At 49.0% G+C, this 16,331-nt stretch overlaps 2 protein-coding genes across 5 annotated transcripts in view; one reads left to right on the forward strand and one right to left on the reverse strand.

The window, feature by feature from the left end:
• LOC142365671 (ubiquitin-conjugating enzyme E2 R2) overlaps positions 1-1,522 on the forward strand; it is an 89,475-nt gene extending 87,953 nt beyond the window's left edge. The window contains exon 5 of the mRNA XM_075446713.1: positions 584-1,522. Coding sequence (XP_075302828.1) covers positions 584-803 — 220 coding nt within the window. The 3' untranslated portion in view covers positions 804-1,522. The remainder of the gene's footprint in view (positions 1-583) is intronic.
• A 5,910-nt stretch (positions 1,523-7,432) lies between these two features.
• Positions 7,433-16,331, reverse strand: part of LOC104337953 (ubiquitin-associated protein 2) — a 122,155-nt gene continuing 113,256 nt past the window's right edge. For all 4 annotated transcript variants that reach the window (XM_075446363.1, XM_075446362.1, XM_075446361.1 and 1 more), the window contains exons 22-28: positions 14,902-14,980; positions 13,214-13,428; positions 11,759-11,858; positions 11,568-11,675; positions 9,999-10,066; positions 9,185-9,376; positions 7,433-7,625 (exon numbers count right to left, since the gene is read on the reverse strand). In XM_075446363.1, coding sequence (XP_075302478.1) covers positions 7,530-7,625; positions 9,185-9,376; positions 9,999-10,066; positions 11,568-11,675; positions 11,759-11,858; positions 13,214-13,428; positions 14,902-14,980 — 858 coding nt within the window. In that variant the 3' untranslated portion in view covers positions 7,433-7,529. The remainder of the gene's footprint in view (positions 7,626-9,184; positions 9,377-9,998; positions 10,067-11,567; positions 11,676-11,758; positions 11,859-13,213; positions 13,429-14,901; positions 14,981-16,331) is intronic.

Genomic DNA, 16,331 nt, shown 5'->3' on the forward strand with positions numbered 1-16,331 from the left:
CAGTTCAGGAGGCAGCAGCCAGAGCCTGTCCTGGGATGATGGGAAACACTTGTTTCCTGCCATCCACAGGCAGTGCTGGGGTTACAGCTACACCTTGGGGTGCAGCCATGTACTCAGACTGTTCTTACCCTCCAATGAGAGCTCAGAGCTGCCAAATGCTTGTGGGAATTGCAGTTTTGAGCATGCTGGGGTAGAGTCAGTGGTGGAGGGTGGCTGTGGATGCATCTCTGAACCCACCTCAATAAGTCATCTTGGGAAATCCCTGAACATCTCTTCTGTAACAAATGTAATAAAACTTGCTCTGAGCTCTGGCAGGTCTCTAATGTGGAGTCCTGTTGAATAACTGATTTCGTATGTTGCTGAGAGCATGTGTGCTGCAAACACCCTTGGAGTGCTCCCAAGCCTGGGGCTGCAGCAACTAAATTTGTTTCTAGTGCTGCTTGTGATGCTTCAGCCAAACATCAGCTCTCCTGACTGAGCTGCCAGGAGGGCTGGACTTGGGGCTGGCTGGGAGGTGGGGAGTTGAGCCAGGCTGCTGCCAGCATGTGGCCCTGCTCATATTGCTGTGTCATCCTCCCTGCAGGAAACAGGTTTTGGCTACCAAAGCTGAGGCAGAGAAGGATGGCGTGAAGGTCCCCACTACACTGGCAGAGTACTGCATCAAAACTAAAGTGCCTTCCAATGACAACAGTTCAGATTTGCTTTATGACGACTTGTATGATGACGACATTGATGATGAAGACGAGGAGGAGGAGGATGCCGACTGTTACGATGACGATGATTCTGGCAATGAGGAGTCGTGACCTGCTCCTTCTATGCCCCTGTACTGCCCTGCCGACTCAGGCCAGAAGGGAGCAACAGTAACCTAGCAGCAGTCCAGCAAAAACGTTGGTGGGGAGGGGGGAGGGGGGGGTGTCAAAAAAACTTTGTCTCCTGTTGTATGGATCTGTTTGCTCCTTTTTTATGGACCTCTTAGAGACCCTCCACAGAATGTCAGAATTCTTGCATTCTTAACCCTTTCATCACTGTATTATGATTTATTTTTAAAAAAGAAACTCCCCTTTTCACTTCTCTATTAAATGCTCACAGCAAAACAGGTTTGCTCATGTTTAAATTCTTGAATTAAATACAGTCTTGCATTGAGATGTTTAGTGTGTTTAAAGCTGGAACAAACCCATTGGAAGCTGGGTTTTCAGGAGCTCAAGTGCTGCATTTACTGGGAAGAAAAAAAATCCACACAAAGCAAATTGCCAAGGTTTAGCTGCTCCATTTACAATAATAGCATGTGTACATTTGTTTAGCTTTTTGGTGGTGGTGGCTTTTCCTTTATAAGGTATGGGGCAGAGAGTGTAAAGCTACTGTGTGTTGAGCTTGATGGAATGTTACTGAAAGGTACAGTATTCCTTTTCAGCCTGCTCAAGTTAGAAAATAGCTGGTCCCAGAGGGCACAATCTGCTTTGTCTCTGAAAAAGGCTTGTGATATGAACCCTAAATAAACACTTAACACTTCATGTCTGTACAACTGAGCCCTGGGTTGCTATTTATTTTTTTGTTTTCAGACTAGGTTGGGGTTGAAAATGTTTTTAGCCATGCTGCAGAGATCTGCTGCCAGTTGACCCTCTCCTGAGGGAGGAAAACAGACATGCATCCTGCTGCCCAGCAGGCCAGCATTCATCCCAAACTTGTTTTTTGGCAGTGGGAGAGACCCATAGCCTCCTGCCCTAGTGCTCACTAGCAGCCCTTGCTTCCTGCAGCCAAAGTCCAGTGCTGGCCTGAGCCTTCTTTCTATTGCTTATGTAGGTCACATGTTAGTAAATGCAGCCCTGCTGTAGCTCTGTGGGGTTAGCAGAAGTCAAAGCTGCCTTTGGTGCCTACCTGGGGTGGCCAGGGTCTCCCTGTGGCTGCTGGGGCATGGAGCAGAGGGGATGGATGTTTTCTGGGCTCTTCCCCTGCCTGCCTGGCTGGGGCATGGGCTGCACATGCTCACCCCACAGTGCTTTCAGGCTGGAAAAGGTCAGTGGGAGGCTTTGACAGGCTATTTAGCAGCATGCTTTAGTTGGTGCACCAAGCTCAGCTTCCCAGCTTCCTGCATGTTTTTGGGAGCTCTTGGCAGAGCTTAGAGCCCTCCCTCACAGGCAGGTGGGACCCTGCATGCTTGTATCTGCAGAACTCTCTTCTTCAGTCCCTCAGCGCCCATCACTCGTAGTGTGCTGCTCTTGTTTGGCTGTGGTGCTGTGGCCTGAATTCACCTTTCACATGATTCCTTGATCAGCATCCAGCCCTGCCCTCCTGCACTGAGCCCTGGCACCTCCAGGAGCAGGTCTAGGGTGCTGGCCCTGCGAGATCCTCCATTCCCACAGGTACAGAGGCAGTTACCTTGATAAGAGCTGCAGGCTTGGGTATTTGTTTATGCCTCCCCTTTGTATATCTCAGGGTTTTCAATATGTCACCATCTGTGGTCCCTCCAGAGGTGCTTTGATGGGAGTAAACTTTGTGCTATGATCAGCTCTGGGACTGTCTCCTGGGATGAGGAGCAGCAGGATGAGAGTGAGCAAGCTGAAAGTGCGCTGCCTGCAGGGAGAGGAGGGGAAGGCAGCACTTGAAGAGGAGTGGAAGGCTGATGGGGGATCCGTTTGAAGTGAGCAAGGCAGATGTATTTTCAAAATGTTGCTTGGCTAGGATTTGCTGCAGCAGGGACAGTCCCTGCTCCTCTCCTTCAGGGTGTGCTGGTGGTGCATCCCTCTGCTCCCTGCAGTCCAAGTGGTGATACCTTGTCACTCAGTGCTCCCTGCAATGGTCTGCCATTCTGCTTGCATGTTGCCTGGGGAGGCAGCTGGACACCTCCTGAAGTATCCCACGTGGGTTCCTTCACCTCATCCTTCTAGCAAGGACTGACTCAGGCCAGGGTGCTTTTTGGAGTCAGCAGAAGTGCTCTCCTGCACCTAGTGATAGTGTGGCCCCCCCCCCCCCCCAGCTTTCACTCCAGCCCTGCAAGGGCAGTGCCAGAGTTGGAAAATGGGCCCTGGCATTCCTGGCTGCAGGACTGGTCTCAGGGCCACAATGGGACAGGGACACCAATCTCCAGCTTTCGGGGGGGGGCTGTGGGGAGCAAAGGAGCAGTGTGGCAACACTGGCTGTGCTGATGACTCGGTTTGAAATGATACGTCTTTCAGGATTTCCCTTGTATTTTTGACCATCTTTACTGTATACTCTCCAGCAACTTGTATTTTCAAGCTGGGTGTTGTAAGATGCATTATTTTAACTCTTCTGTTACCCTTTTTTTTAAAGACACAAAGCCTCCCATTTTGAGAGCTTCTGTGTTAACCAGATTAATTTCTCTTCCCCACTGTCTTGTGCACTGTCATTGCCTGTTGACTTGCTGGTTTCTTTTTTTTCGATACATATTGAAAGATGAGGGTGTGGGTTTGGTTTTCTTTTTTAAACTATTTAAGAACTTGTGGAAAAAATGTTTACCTGATCTGTGTAGGCTGATTTTTTTTTTTTCTTAACCTTTTTCTCCTGTCTCAGCCAATGTTAGTGTTTACATTTGTAACTACATGCCCTGTCAAATGCAGTTTTCAACCATTCTGAAACCAGCAGGATACACTAGATTTCTTAGTAGTTTCTTACCTGAAAGCTCAGATGTTTTTCTTCAGTATAATTTACCAGAAAGAATTAACTGATGCATTTTTTTTTCCCAGCAGTAGTTATTTTGTCTCTTCTGCACATCTGTCTACTAATAAAAATGGGAAATTAAAATATCCTTGTACTGCTACTTCCCTGTTAATTGAGCTGTTTTATTCGCATGGGTTATTTAAAGCTTTGAATAACAGCTATGCACAAGTTCAGTGCTGTTCCACTATCAATCCCTATACGTAAATATCTATAAGGTTGTTGGAAAAAGTAAAGCTGCTGGGTGACAGCTGCCTGCCTGAACAGATTTAGAGAAGTACTTTGGCAAAAGGTTATGGGCTTTGCTGTTCCATTTAGTCTTCATAAGTCAGCAAAGGGGAGACCAGTGCAAAGATGGTCCATGGTGTCACATAAACTGCAGCAGGGATGCAGGATTTGGGATAAAGCTGCTGCTGCTGCCAGGGGGCTGGAGTGCTGCTGGTGGCTGATTCCATGATGGGGCAGGAGCACAGCATTCCTGAAATGGTCAAAGGCAGTGGGGGAGCTTGCTTGCTGGGGCAGGGGGCTTGGACCTCATGCAGAAGGCTGGCAGAGGAATTGAGGTAATTCCCTGCACGCTCAAGAGTGGAGAGGTTTTGGGTGTGTTGTGGTTTGTTTTTTTTTTTTTGCAGTACCTTGCTGTTGCAGTCACAGAATCACAGAATGTTCGGGGTTGGAAGGGAACTCCCTCTGTGGGTCATCTAGTCCAACCCCCCTGCTGAAGCAGGGTCACCTACAGCAGGCTGCACAGGACCGCGTCCAGGCGGGTCTTGAATATCTCCAGAGAAGGAGACTCCACAACCTCCCTGGGCAGCCTGTTCCAGGGCTCCGTCACCCTCAGAGGGAAGAAGTTCTTCCTCATGTTCAGACAGAACTTCCTATGCCTCAGTTTGTGCCCATTGCCCCTTGTCCTGTTGCTGGGCACCACTGAAAAGAGTCTGGCCCCATCCTCCTGACACCCACCCCTAAGATATTTGTAAGCATTTATAAGGTCCCCTCATAGCCTTCTCTTCTCCAGGCTGAACAAGCCCAGCTCCCTCAGCCTCTCCTCGTAGGAGAGATGCTCCAGTCCCCTCACCATCCTTGTAGCCCTCCGCTGGACTCTCTCCAGTAGCTCCTCATCTTTCTTGAAGTGGGGAGCCCAGAACTGGACACAGTACTCCAGATGGGGCCTCACCAGGGCAGAGTAGAGGGGAAGGAGAACCTCCCTCGACCTACTGGCCACACTCTTCATGCACCCCAGGATCCCATTGGCCTTCTTGACAACCAGGGCACACTGCTGGCTCATGGTCAACTTGTCATCCACCAGGACACCCAGGTCCCTCTCCGCAGAGCTGCTCTCCAGCAGGTCAGCCCCGAGCCTGTACTGGTGCATGGGGTTGTTCCTCCCCAGGTGCAGGACCCTGCACTTGCCCTTGTTGAACTTCATCAGGTTCCTGTCTGTTCAACTCTCCAGCCTGTCCAGGTCTCGCTGAATGGCAGCACAGCCTTCCGGTGCATCCACCACACCTCCCAGTTTTGTGTCATCAGCAAACTTGCTGAGGGTACGCTCTGTCCCTTCATCCAGGTCATTGATGAAGAAGTTAAACAAGACTGGGCCCAGTACTGACCCCTGGGAGACACCACTAGTTACCGGCCTCCAACTAGACTCAGCGCCGCTGATGACAACCCTCTGAGTTCTGCCATTCAGCCAGTTCTCAATCCACCTCACTGACCACCAGTCACACTCAAATTAGCAGGACAAGTGTACAGGAGTTGCACTTGCTGCACTTAGCATTGTTTGCAGCACAGCAACAGCTCGGTCGAATGTGGTTGTGGCCGCCTTTGTCTTCACAGCTGTGCTAGAGGAATGAAGACAGCATTTAAGCGCTGCATTCCCAGAGGAGTCTTCATATTGGATAATGGCACTAAGAGGGATGGTGCTATCTGGGCCTTCTCTCTGGGATCAGGCTTGCTTGTATCACCTGCCTGGCTCCTATAGCACCAGGCTGCTGGTAGCAGCTCCCTGCTGGACCCAACACCATAGGGAAATGAGAAAACATCCTGTTTAGTTTTGCTTGGAGAAGAGGGGAGAGTGCGTGGCTGACTGCACAGTGCTGCCTGTGGGCAGGACTCCAGAGCAGAGCTGGGGCAAGGGAATGCCAGTGCAGGTCATATGGTGCTGCTCAGAGGGAGAGGGATGGCTGTGTGACACACTGCCTTCTTCCAAGCCAACTGGGTCCCACAGGACTTGAGATCTGATGAAACTGTGACTTAGAAAGAAAAGCGGTTCTCATGGTAGAAATAGATTTTTTTTTTTCTTTTTCCTTCTGGGTCTTGAAACAGAATTGGGAAGTGCAAAAAAGCCCCTCACCTGCTGCCTGGACACATACAGCTTCACATTTACCTACCTCCTCTGCTGTGAGGGGCCAGGAGCCATCTCTTAAGAGCCCTCACCACTGCCCCTTCATCCTGGTGAAGGCCATGGACCTCATGGACAAAGCAAGGGAGGGCAGTGCTGCAGCTGTGCTCCCACCTTACCTAGCACAGCTGCTCGACAGGGACTGAGAGCACAGTGCCAGAGGACACCAAAGGCAGAGATAGAATGCTTATGACAGGGCTCAGGGTGCTGCCCAGGATCCCATCCCCACTGCATGTGCCTGTGAGCTCTCAGCACTGAGGTGCACTCACCTTTGTCATGGTATTCAGCTTCCCCTGCAGACCCATGTGCTGCTCTGACCCTCCCAGCAGGAGCAGGGGGAAAGGGACAGGCTGTAAAAACAAAACTTCTCCTGGAGTCTTTGAAAATGCAGACAAATACCAGTGATATGCCCAGATCTTTTATTAGGTGGAGGAAGGGCTAAAAAGAAATGGAACTCCTAAAACATTCACCACACTGGTGCAGGACAAGCAGGACCAGGAGTTGCCTCCATGGTTGTCTTGCAAAAAAAAGTGGGGAGGGTGAAGTTTCCATCCAGCTCTGGCTTTCCTGGGCAGGGGGGCTCATGGCAAAAATAGGTACAAGACACAGCTTATACTTTTATTTAAGAAACCACTACACAGTTTTTGCCTCTAATGATGCAAAGGAGGTTCCAGGACACACTGAGCCATCCAAAGTCTCTTGCTAGAAAAACAAACAAAAAAAATCCCCCCAAAAATCCACCACCACCACCCCCCCCCCAAAAAAAAAAAGAAAAGCCTTTCTTTTTTTTTATTATTCAAAAATTGAAAAATAAAAAGGTGAGGCTGCAGCTCAGGGCCACAGTAACCAAACTGCCCACAAGAGTTCATCCTCCACAGCAGGAGGGAGAGAGGAGACAAAAGAAAGGGAAAGGCCCACAAAACATTTTTTTTCTCCCCCCCCCTTTAAAGCAACAGCTATAGTGGGGGCTAAGGGCAGCAATTAAACCAACAGGACACATCTGGATTCTTTTTTGGAGGGAATTAGGCCTCTTTATTTGCCCAAATTTAGAACTGCATTAAATAAATGGGCTCCAGCTCCAAAAAAATGGTGCAGTTTGACAGTTATAAAGCTTAAATAAAAACAAGGAAGGATGCCCTGGTGCAGATGGGAAATGAAGAATTAGTTTTCCTACAAAGAAAATAAAACAGGCTGCAAGATGCAGAAAACCACATTTAGGCTCTATTACATTTACAAATACATACATAAATATATTACATACAACAGCAACTCAAAGAGGAAGCGGGCGAGTCACACAGAGGATGGCTGGCTGGCTGCAGTTCTCCCCGCACAGACATCTGGCTGAGCAGTTACTTCTAATAATTCCAGGAATGGGCTTCGGCTTTTTTTCTTGCTCTTTTCTTTTGTTTTTTTCTTCTCCTTTCATTCTCTCTTCCCCCCTCCCCCAGTTTCAGATTTAGTTTGTCCAGTATGGAGAAGTGCCATAGGTGGTTTTGGTAGCCTGAGACTTTTGCTGCATGGCACTGGGTTGGTTGCGTTGGCTAGATCCACCCTAGAAATCGGAAAGGAAGTAGACATGGGCATCAGCTGCCGTAGCACCAGCACTCCCAAGAAGACAAGCCTGTCTGTACATCAGCAGAAGAGCTGCCACCCCCAGGGACAGCCCTGACACCTGCCAACACAGCGATGCTCCCCCTTGAACAGATCTGTTTCTGCTCTGCAACATCTCTGTGTCTCACGATCCAGGACAAACAGCCACAGAGACACCAAGCAGGAGCATGGGGATGCACCATCCTACTGCCCCCCACCCAAGACAGGTTCAAGCACAAGGAAGGAGAGGAGCAGGACTGGGGACAGCAAAGGAGCTCTCAAGGTGAACGGAGGCAGTGCACAAGCCAAGGATGTCACACATTCGGAGAGAGAAGTCATTTCCTATTTCTGAACTCTTAAGGCAGAACACACTGGTTTTTCAGGGAACATTTATAGTGAGGAAAGGAAATGCATGGGCTGGTAAAACCAAATCAGAAATTGGAGCCGACATGCAACCTGTAAGGGGATGCTTTATTTTTCCCTCAGAGTTACAGTACAAGTGCTCACATCCTGCTCTCCTGCTGCAGCCAAGGGACAGCAGTGCCTGCCTTGGCTTCACACCTCAGAGCCCACCTCTGCCCACCCCACATCAGAATGGCCTCTTCACAGAACCACAGGCTGGAAGGGACCTCACGAGGTATCTTGTCCAATCCCTCTGCTCAAGCAGGGCCACCTAGAGCTGGTTGCCCAGGACCACGTCCAGACAGTTCCAAGGATGGAGACTCCACAGCCTCCCTGGGCAACCTGTTCCAGTGCTCAGTCACCCTCACAGTAAAAAAGTGTTTCCTGATGTTCAGAGGTCGTGTTTCAGGTTGTGTCCATTGCCTCTGGTCCTGTCACTGGGCACCGCTGACAAGAGCCTGGCTCCATCCCCTTTACACTCTCCCTTCAGGTATTTATATACATTGATAAGTTCCCCCCTGAGGCTTCTCTTCTCCAGGCTAAACAGTCCCAGCTCTCTCAGCCTTTCCTCATAGGAGAGATCATCCAGTCCCTTCATCATCCTTGTGGCCCTTTGTTGGACTCTTCAATACATCCATGTCTCTCTTGTACTGGGGAGCCCAGAACTGGACACAGGATTCCAGGCGTGGCCTCACCAGTGCTAAGCAGAGGGGAAGGATCACCTCCCTTGACCTGATGGCTGTACTTTGCCTAACACAACCCAGGATACCATTAGCCTTCTTTGCAGCAAGGGCACATTGCTGGCTCATGGTCAACTTGGTGTCCACCAGGATGCCCAGGGCCTTTTCTGCCAAGTTGCTTTGGCTCGCAGCATATGCTGGTGCATGGGGTTGTTCCTCCCCAGGTGCAGGACTTTGCACTTCCCTTTGTTGAACTTCATGAGTTTCCCTCCCCAATCTAGTCAACAGCATCGAGTCTGTCTGCAATCACTGTCAAGGCCCTTTCCCAATGAGCAAAGCAAAAACCAGAAGGAAACAAAAACCCTCAAGACCCTGCTGGGATGTGGGTAGGAGCAATCTGCCCTCAGGCACGCTGTACATGTGGAAGGGGCTGACTCACCTGCCCATCTTGCTGAAGATGGTGATGCAGCATCTGGGAATGAGGCTGCTGATGCGCAGGCAGGATATGGAGAAATGGGGCTGGAGCATAACCTGGGGCAGCACCAGGGTTCAGAGGCCCAGTCGACCCAAGCGCAGAGGGCAGGCTGAAAGGAGGCGGTGTGCCAGCATGGAATCCCTGCTTGTCAAACGTCTGCACAGGAAGCAAGGGGGACAGCGTCAGAGACTGGTGTGAGCAGCACCATGGTGACCAGACGAGAACAAGAGTGACCTAAACACACATCACCTGAACCTTTCACTAACCCCATGCACAAAGTCACACCTGCAAGCACTTCAGCAGATGAGTTTCAGCTCCTGTTCTCATCCATACTTATGCACTAATACTCCTAACATTTTGATTTCCACAGCTACTGTGCTCCTTTTTCCCCCCCAACCTCTTCTTACTCCGTGGGACATGGGATGGCAGCAGCTGCCTGAAATCAGTCCTTCACCTGCTTTGGGGGCTATTTTGACTAAAAACATTAGTGCCATCACACTTCATTTGTACCCAGGACACAGCAGACGTGGGGCAGCGTGCAGCAGCATAGAGCATTGTGCCTATGCCAGCAGCTGCTGCCAGGAGTTGACGTGGCAGAAGTGGTGGGACAGAGGGCAAGACTTCTCTCCAACAGAAAACAGAGCCAGCATAAGAAATGCCGCAGCCTGCTGACCCAGAGACCGACTGGCCTGGGAATGGCCCTAGCCACCAGCACTCCACAGGGGGAGCCATTGGCCTGGCCTCAGGCCACAGGGGAGGAGGGTCCAGCATTGCTCACCTGAGCCTTGTTATAGACTGAGCCACTGATATCAGGCACACCTGTGTTACTTGAGGTAACAGAAACACCTGGAAAACAAAAAAAAGCCACCGACAATGAGAACATCAACCACCACCCAGCATGGGCCCCATGCTTTGCTCCCAGCACCTCCGGCAGCCTTGGTGGATGCACCTTTGTCTGCAGCCACTGCACCCTGCTGCCAGCCAGCCCGGCAGGGTTCTCCATGCTGTCAAACCTACAGCACCTCACATGGGAACAGAAGGAAAGGGCTTGGTTCCTTGCTCCCACTGCAAAGCGGGAAACCAGCCCACTGGGATAAATCACCCATATCCACAACCCAGCAGTTACCACTTGAATTCAAATGCACTTCACCAGGCAGCAGCTGGCTGCACCAAACACTCATTTAAGCTCACAAAAAGTCAGCTTTCCCCTAGGATTAGTGATGCATTTGGCTCTATTGCAGCATTCAAGAGCTTTCCAGTAGTGAGCTGAGCGATGAGACTCAGCATCTGCTACACATTTGAGCCCTTGTCCTTTTACATCCTGCAGAAGGGTGAGGTTTGCAATGCTCCTCTGCCCTGAGAGAATTAATTATCACTGATTCAGGCTGATTTCTACCTGGACCGGCTGGTGCCACAACAGGCTCAGAAACACTCACTTACCAGCAAGGTGACTCTCAAACCAGCCACTTATTCACAGTCTTATAAGGACTGGCTCTAATCGTTTCACTTGGATCAGAATAAAACCAGCGGTTCCTTTGGCCAGTGAATCAGAGGACTGGACTTGGAGGGTGTGCACTGCTCTAAGGTTGTACCCTTCCTAGGACATTGCTCATTTTTTGATTGCTCCTCCACAGAAGAGAGTGTGATCAGCTCTTGGCTGAAGACAGTCCAGTTGGTGTTTCAAATGCACAGCAAATACTTGGTATTTGCTTAAGCACAAGGATGAACTAGTTAGTGCTAAGCAATTCAGTATACATTTCTCAGGTTTAACCAGCATGTGCAGAATAAAGCTTTCATATAAGCTGTATAAATTCTTCAGCTTTTACAGTCACAAAGGAAACATTTCCAAGCATGAAGCAATGCGATGAGTTACAGGGTGTACGGACAGCAGCTGAAACAATAGCCCAGAGATTTGTGAACTGCCCTGCTTGCTCGTAACATACAGCTATCTCGGGTGCCTAGCAAGAAACTCAAAATCTAGTCTTCATTTGGCAGAGGACTATTTCAGCAGCAGCAGCATCCAACTGCTTAGGCTTCAAAAACAGCACTGCTGCAGGACCACTATATTCTTCAGCAAAGAAAACTTTGGCAGAAGAAACAGCTCACCATTTCTCCCATGTATAATTGTGGACAAAGCTGTGCATCAGCCACATAAATCCTTATGCAAAGTTCAGTCATGAGGTTTAGAAGGAACACTTGGGCCATTAAATAAGCATTTTGTATATGGGAGATGGAGAAACAGCTTGTATCGGGACCCTATTTAGAGCTGGCTGCTGTGTTGACTGCACAGCACTGGGAGTTTGCCCTACTAAATCCCACTTGAGCAACCTCAAGTCTCATGTGTTACCTTTCCCAGGTCCAGTGCCAGCAGATTTGTTTTGTGCTTGAGATGACCCACTGTAGCCTCCTTTGCTGTAATCTCCAGCTGCCGTTCCCTGCGTTAAGTCATCATAGCCTGCCAGTGTGTACAAGACAAGGTGTTACAGTGAGCGAGCAGCTCTGCAGATGCTCACATGAAAAGCACAGTGGTAAGCATACCTGCTCCATAGCCGTGCTGCCCATAGCCACTCACTTGCTGGAAAGGAGTCGATGCGGTGTTCAGGTTGACTCCGTGCTGTTTGGCAGATGCTGGAGGTACCTGGACAAAGGAAGGGAACAAAAGGCGCTGTTAACCGGGGAACAGCAGGCAAAACGCAAGCTCCCTCTGCCATCTAGTGGGGATGGCACCTCCACCTCTCGTGGGAAATCTAATCTGGATTTGGGAGCACCGGGATGGTGTAGGACATGGCACTCATGCTTCCAGCAGTAACTTGCTGTAGTGGCTTTGTGCAAACCCCAAGTTTTCTGCTAGAGCTACCCCTCTGACTGGAGTGCAACCCTGTCTCAGACCAGGCTGTGTATTTCTTTCATACACTGACTGTAAACAGCAAATTCTCACCCACAAACCCAAGAAGGAGCAACCACAATGCTCTCCCGTCCAGAATCAAATAAAACACCAACTCCTGTCTGAGGCTGTTTCATAAAACACAGTCCTACAGGGCCCTAAAATAGACTATCTATCCTTCTGCCTGGAGCATCATCTCTTCCCAAATAACATTCTTCCTTATGAGACTACCAGCCCTGCTCTCTGACTTAATACGGTCTCCTCCATCCTCAAAAGGATTTCCTAGGCACTCTCGGCTCCCTGGATCAGCTTTGGGTCTGCCTTTGACTCTCCAGAGGCTGCTACGGGCTTTCAGGAACACTGAGTCCATGAGCTATAGCTGTCTGCTATTTACAGTAACCTGCGCAGGAGTCCATGAGTTCTGGCCTTTTAAGTTTCCTGGTTTTGGGGGGAAGGCTGCAGCCATTTTCTCATGCTTGCATGTTCTTTTGAGATCCCTTGCAGACTGGGGAAGATGACCCTACTCCGCTGTCTTAAGACCCCACCTGGGGTACCATATCCAGTTCTGGGGCCCCCAGCACAGGATAGACGTGGACCTGTCCAGAGATGATCCAAGGGCTGGAGCACCTCTCCGATGAGGAAAGGCTGAGAGAGTTGGGGTTGTTCAGCCTGAAGAAGAGAAGGCTCCAGGGAGACCTTATTGCCGCCTTCCAGTACCTGAAGGGGGCCTACAAGAGAGGGACTTTTTACAAGGGCACGTAGTGATAGGACAAGGGGTAACAGCTTTAAACTGAAAGAGGGTAGATTTAGATTAGATATAAGGAAGAAATTTTTCATGATGAGGGTGGTGAAACACTGGAACAGATTGCTCAGAGAAATTGTGGGTGCCCCATCATTGGAAGTGTTCAAGGTCAGGTTGGATGGGGCTTTGAGCAGCCTGATCTAGTGAAAGACGTCCTTGCCCATGACGGGGGGGTTGGACTAGATCTTTAAAGGTCCCTTCCAACCCCAAAACATCCTGTGATTCCAAGATGTAGAAGGTTTGGGCTGGAGAGAGCAAAACCAGAGAGGCACGAAGAGAGGGTTACAGTTTAGGCTGTCACACTTACAAACATGGTTGGCCCATACTGGAATGCACTGGGTACGCCAGGCACACCAGCATAATAAGGTAGCCCAGTGTAGCTGTATCCCGGGGGCAGGGTCGGGTTGAGGAAGGGCTGCTGAGTTGTATGGTGAGTCTGTGGCTGGTGCTGCTGTGGCTGGGCAAGCGTGGTAGCAGGAGCAGGGGAAGCAGAATCCCCACGGCCAAATTTTGTTACATCACCTGCGAAAGAAAGAACTGATCAGAAAAGCTATCAAAGCCACTTCAAAAGTGCTTCAAAGGACTCAAATCTTCTGAATACAAGTAGACAATTACAGAAGAGAGCACATCCTACACTTAAAAGGCTGCAGTTGTTCATGGGAAGAACTCTCCCAGTCTCTGTTCCTGACAGCCCCAGGGACATTGCCTGTTTATGGCACAGAACTCCATGCCATGGCTAATCCATTGATAAAATGGAGACATCAATACTTACCTATCTATCTCACATGGTCTGAGCAGATTCATTACTATCAGATCATTGCAATAAAACATGCTAAAAGCAGAAGTATGGTAAATAGCCAAAGAGCAAATGGTTGTCGGGTTAAAGTGTGACTCTCCTGGAGGTTAAACTGATTAGCTAAGCTTCATGGGCTGAAAGCAAGTTCAGATTTACAGGCAGTGACGGGCATATTTTTGTCAATGTCTATTTATTTGTCAAGCATGACTAGTTAGATGTCCGGTTCCTCACACCACCAAAGTTCTGGAGACAGTAGCTGAAGGCCAGGAAAGCAAGGCTTGCATTGCGGGCCACATTATTGAAGAAGTAGGAAGGAAATTCGGTTATTAACCGAAAAGCAGCCTCCCGAGAGAAGTGATTACGCAGCAGAAAGCTCCCAAACACTTGCATTTTCTGGCAGCCTACAGAGTAGCACGTTCATGTGTTTTTAGGGAGGTGACATATATCAATCACATCTATCTTGTTCCCAACTAATATTCCTTTATGTTGGTTACCAAAAAGTATGACAACACTTAATACTGGCATTATAGGAATTATAACACCTATGGCTGCAGTTTTAAGCTGTAATCAGATGGCAGTGAAAGAAAACCACTGGCTGAAAATCCTGGATGGCATTAATGTCATCTGTGCATGCTGACAACTGAAGAGCAAGAGCAGGAATGAGGAAGGGCTTCTTAGAACATATGCTTTTGGGAATGAAGTCCATTCGATTTGGCATGGTGAAGGAAGAGCCTACTAGACGCAGCTCCTGCTGTGAACATACAAGTGCTAAAATAGCAGCAACAAAGTATGAGGAGCTGCTGCAGGGGGGGGGTCTGTTCCAGTGCCAAAAAAGAAAAGCAAGTCAGTTGAATTTCAAGAAGAATGATTAAGCTATGGAATATTTTTCAAGCACCTGTATGTGCTTGGGAAATGCACTAGATGACACTGCCATTTACATTCGTAAAAATTTTGCACTTATTCTCAACTTACTCCCAGAAGTCGTCATGTATTAATTACTGACCAAACCATGAAGGGGAGAGAAGAAAGGAAAAAAAAAAAAAAAATCAGCATCAGTGTTGAGAGGGAGATGCTCGCTTTTGTTTGACTAGTTTGGACCAATGGGTTTAACTGCTTACAGAAAGGAAAAAAGAGTGCTCTTTCAGCAATGGCAGGATGGCCAGCACATCTCGCCATCCTTGTCTTTAAATAGCACTTACCTGAGTACACATTATTAGCAAGGCTCCCATCTCTGCCTGTCAAGGTTGCAGGAGCAGGGAATGTAATTCCGTAGTAATCCTTAGAATGACACAACATCATTTATTAATAGCTGAAACCGTAACAGAGCTGGACAGCTCTTATGAACCCCGTATTATATGCATAAGCAAATTTAAAAAGCAAGAACTAAAGGAAGCTGACCTTATAACTTACAACAGAGTTAAGATTTACCTGGATCCTCTACTTTGAAATAAACCTATTTTATAAGCATTTTTAATATCATATATAAACACTTAATCTCTTAATGGTAAGTTAAAGGCAACGACTAAATGCTTTCCCCTCCCAACCCTCAGCTCTGATCTGTCATATTCCCCAGCTAGAACTCAGGCTGGCCACTGTTGTCAGGGACAACAAAAAATGTTTTTACAAATACATCAACAACAAAAAGAGGGCCAAGGAGAATCTCCATCCTTTATTGGATGCGAGGGGCAATATTGCCACCAAGGATGAGGAAAAAAAGGCTGAGGTACTTAATGCCTTCTTCGTCTCAGTCTTTAATAGTCAGACCAGTTATTCCCAGGATAGTCAGCCCCCAGTGCTGGAAGACAGGGATGGAGAGCAGAATAAACCTCCCATAATCCAGGAGGAAGCAGTTAATGACCTGCTATGCCACCTGGACACTCACAAGTCTATGGGGCTGGATGGGATCCACCCAAGAGTGCTGAGGGAGCTGGCAGAGGAGCTGGCCAAGCCACTCTCCATCATCTATCAGCAGTCCTGGCTAACAGGGGAGGTCCCAGATGACTGGAGGCTTGCCAATGTAACACCCATCTACAGGAAGGGCCAGAAGGAGGATCTGGGGAACTACAGGCCTGTCAGCCTGACCTCGGTGATGGGCAAGATTACGGAGTGGTTCATCTTGAGTGTGCTCACCGGGCATGTGCAGGACAACCAGGGGATCAGGCCCAGCCAGCATGGGTTCATGAAAGGCAGGTCCTGCTTGACCAACCTGATCTCCTCCTATGACCAGGTGACCCACCTAGTGGATGAAGGAAAGGCTGTGGATGTTGTCTACCTGGACTTTAGTAAGGCCTCTGACACTGTTCCCCACAGCGTCCTCCTGGAGAAACTAGCTGCCCATGGTTTGAATGGGTGTACTCTTCGCTGGGTGAAGAACTGGCTGGATGGCTGAGCCCAGAGAGTGATGGTGAATGGAGTTAAATCCAGTTGGCGGCCGGTCATGAGTGGTGTTCCCCAGGGCTCAGTTTTGGGTCTGGTCTTGTTTAACATCTTTATCAATGATCTGGATGAGGGGATTGAGTGGTCCCCAGTAAGTTTGCAGATGACACCCAATTGGGTGGGAGTGTCGATCTGCTCGAGGGTAGGAAGGCTCTGCAGAGGGATCTGGACAGGCTGGATTGATGGGCTGAGG

The sequence above is a fragment of the Opisthocomus hoazin genome, chromosome W (assembly GCF_030867145.1).
Source record: "Opisthocomus hoazin isolate bOpiHoa1 chromosome W, bOpiHoa1.hap1, whole genome shotgun sequence".
Lineage (NCBI taxonomy): Eukaryota > Metazoa > Chordata > Aves > Opisthocomiformes > Opisthocomidae > Opisthocomus > Opisthocomus hoazin.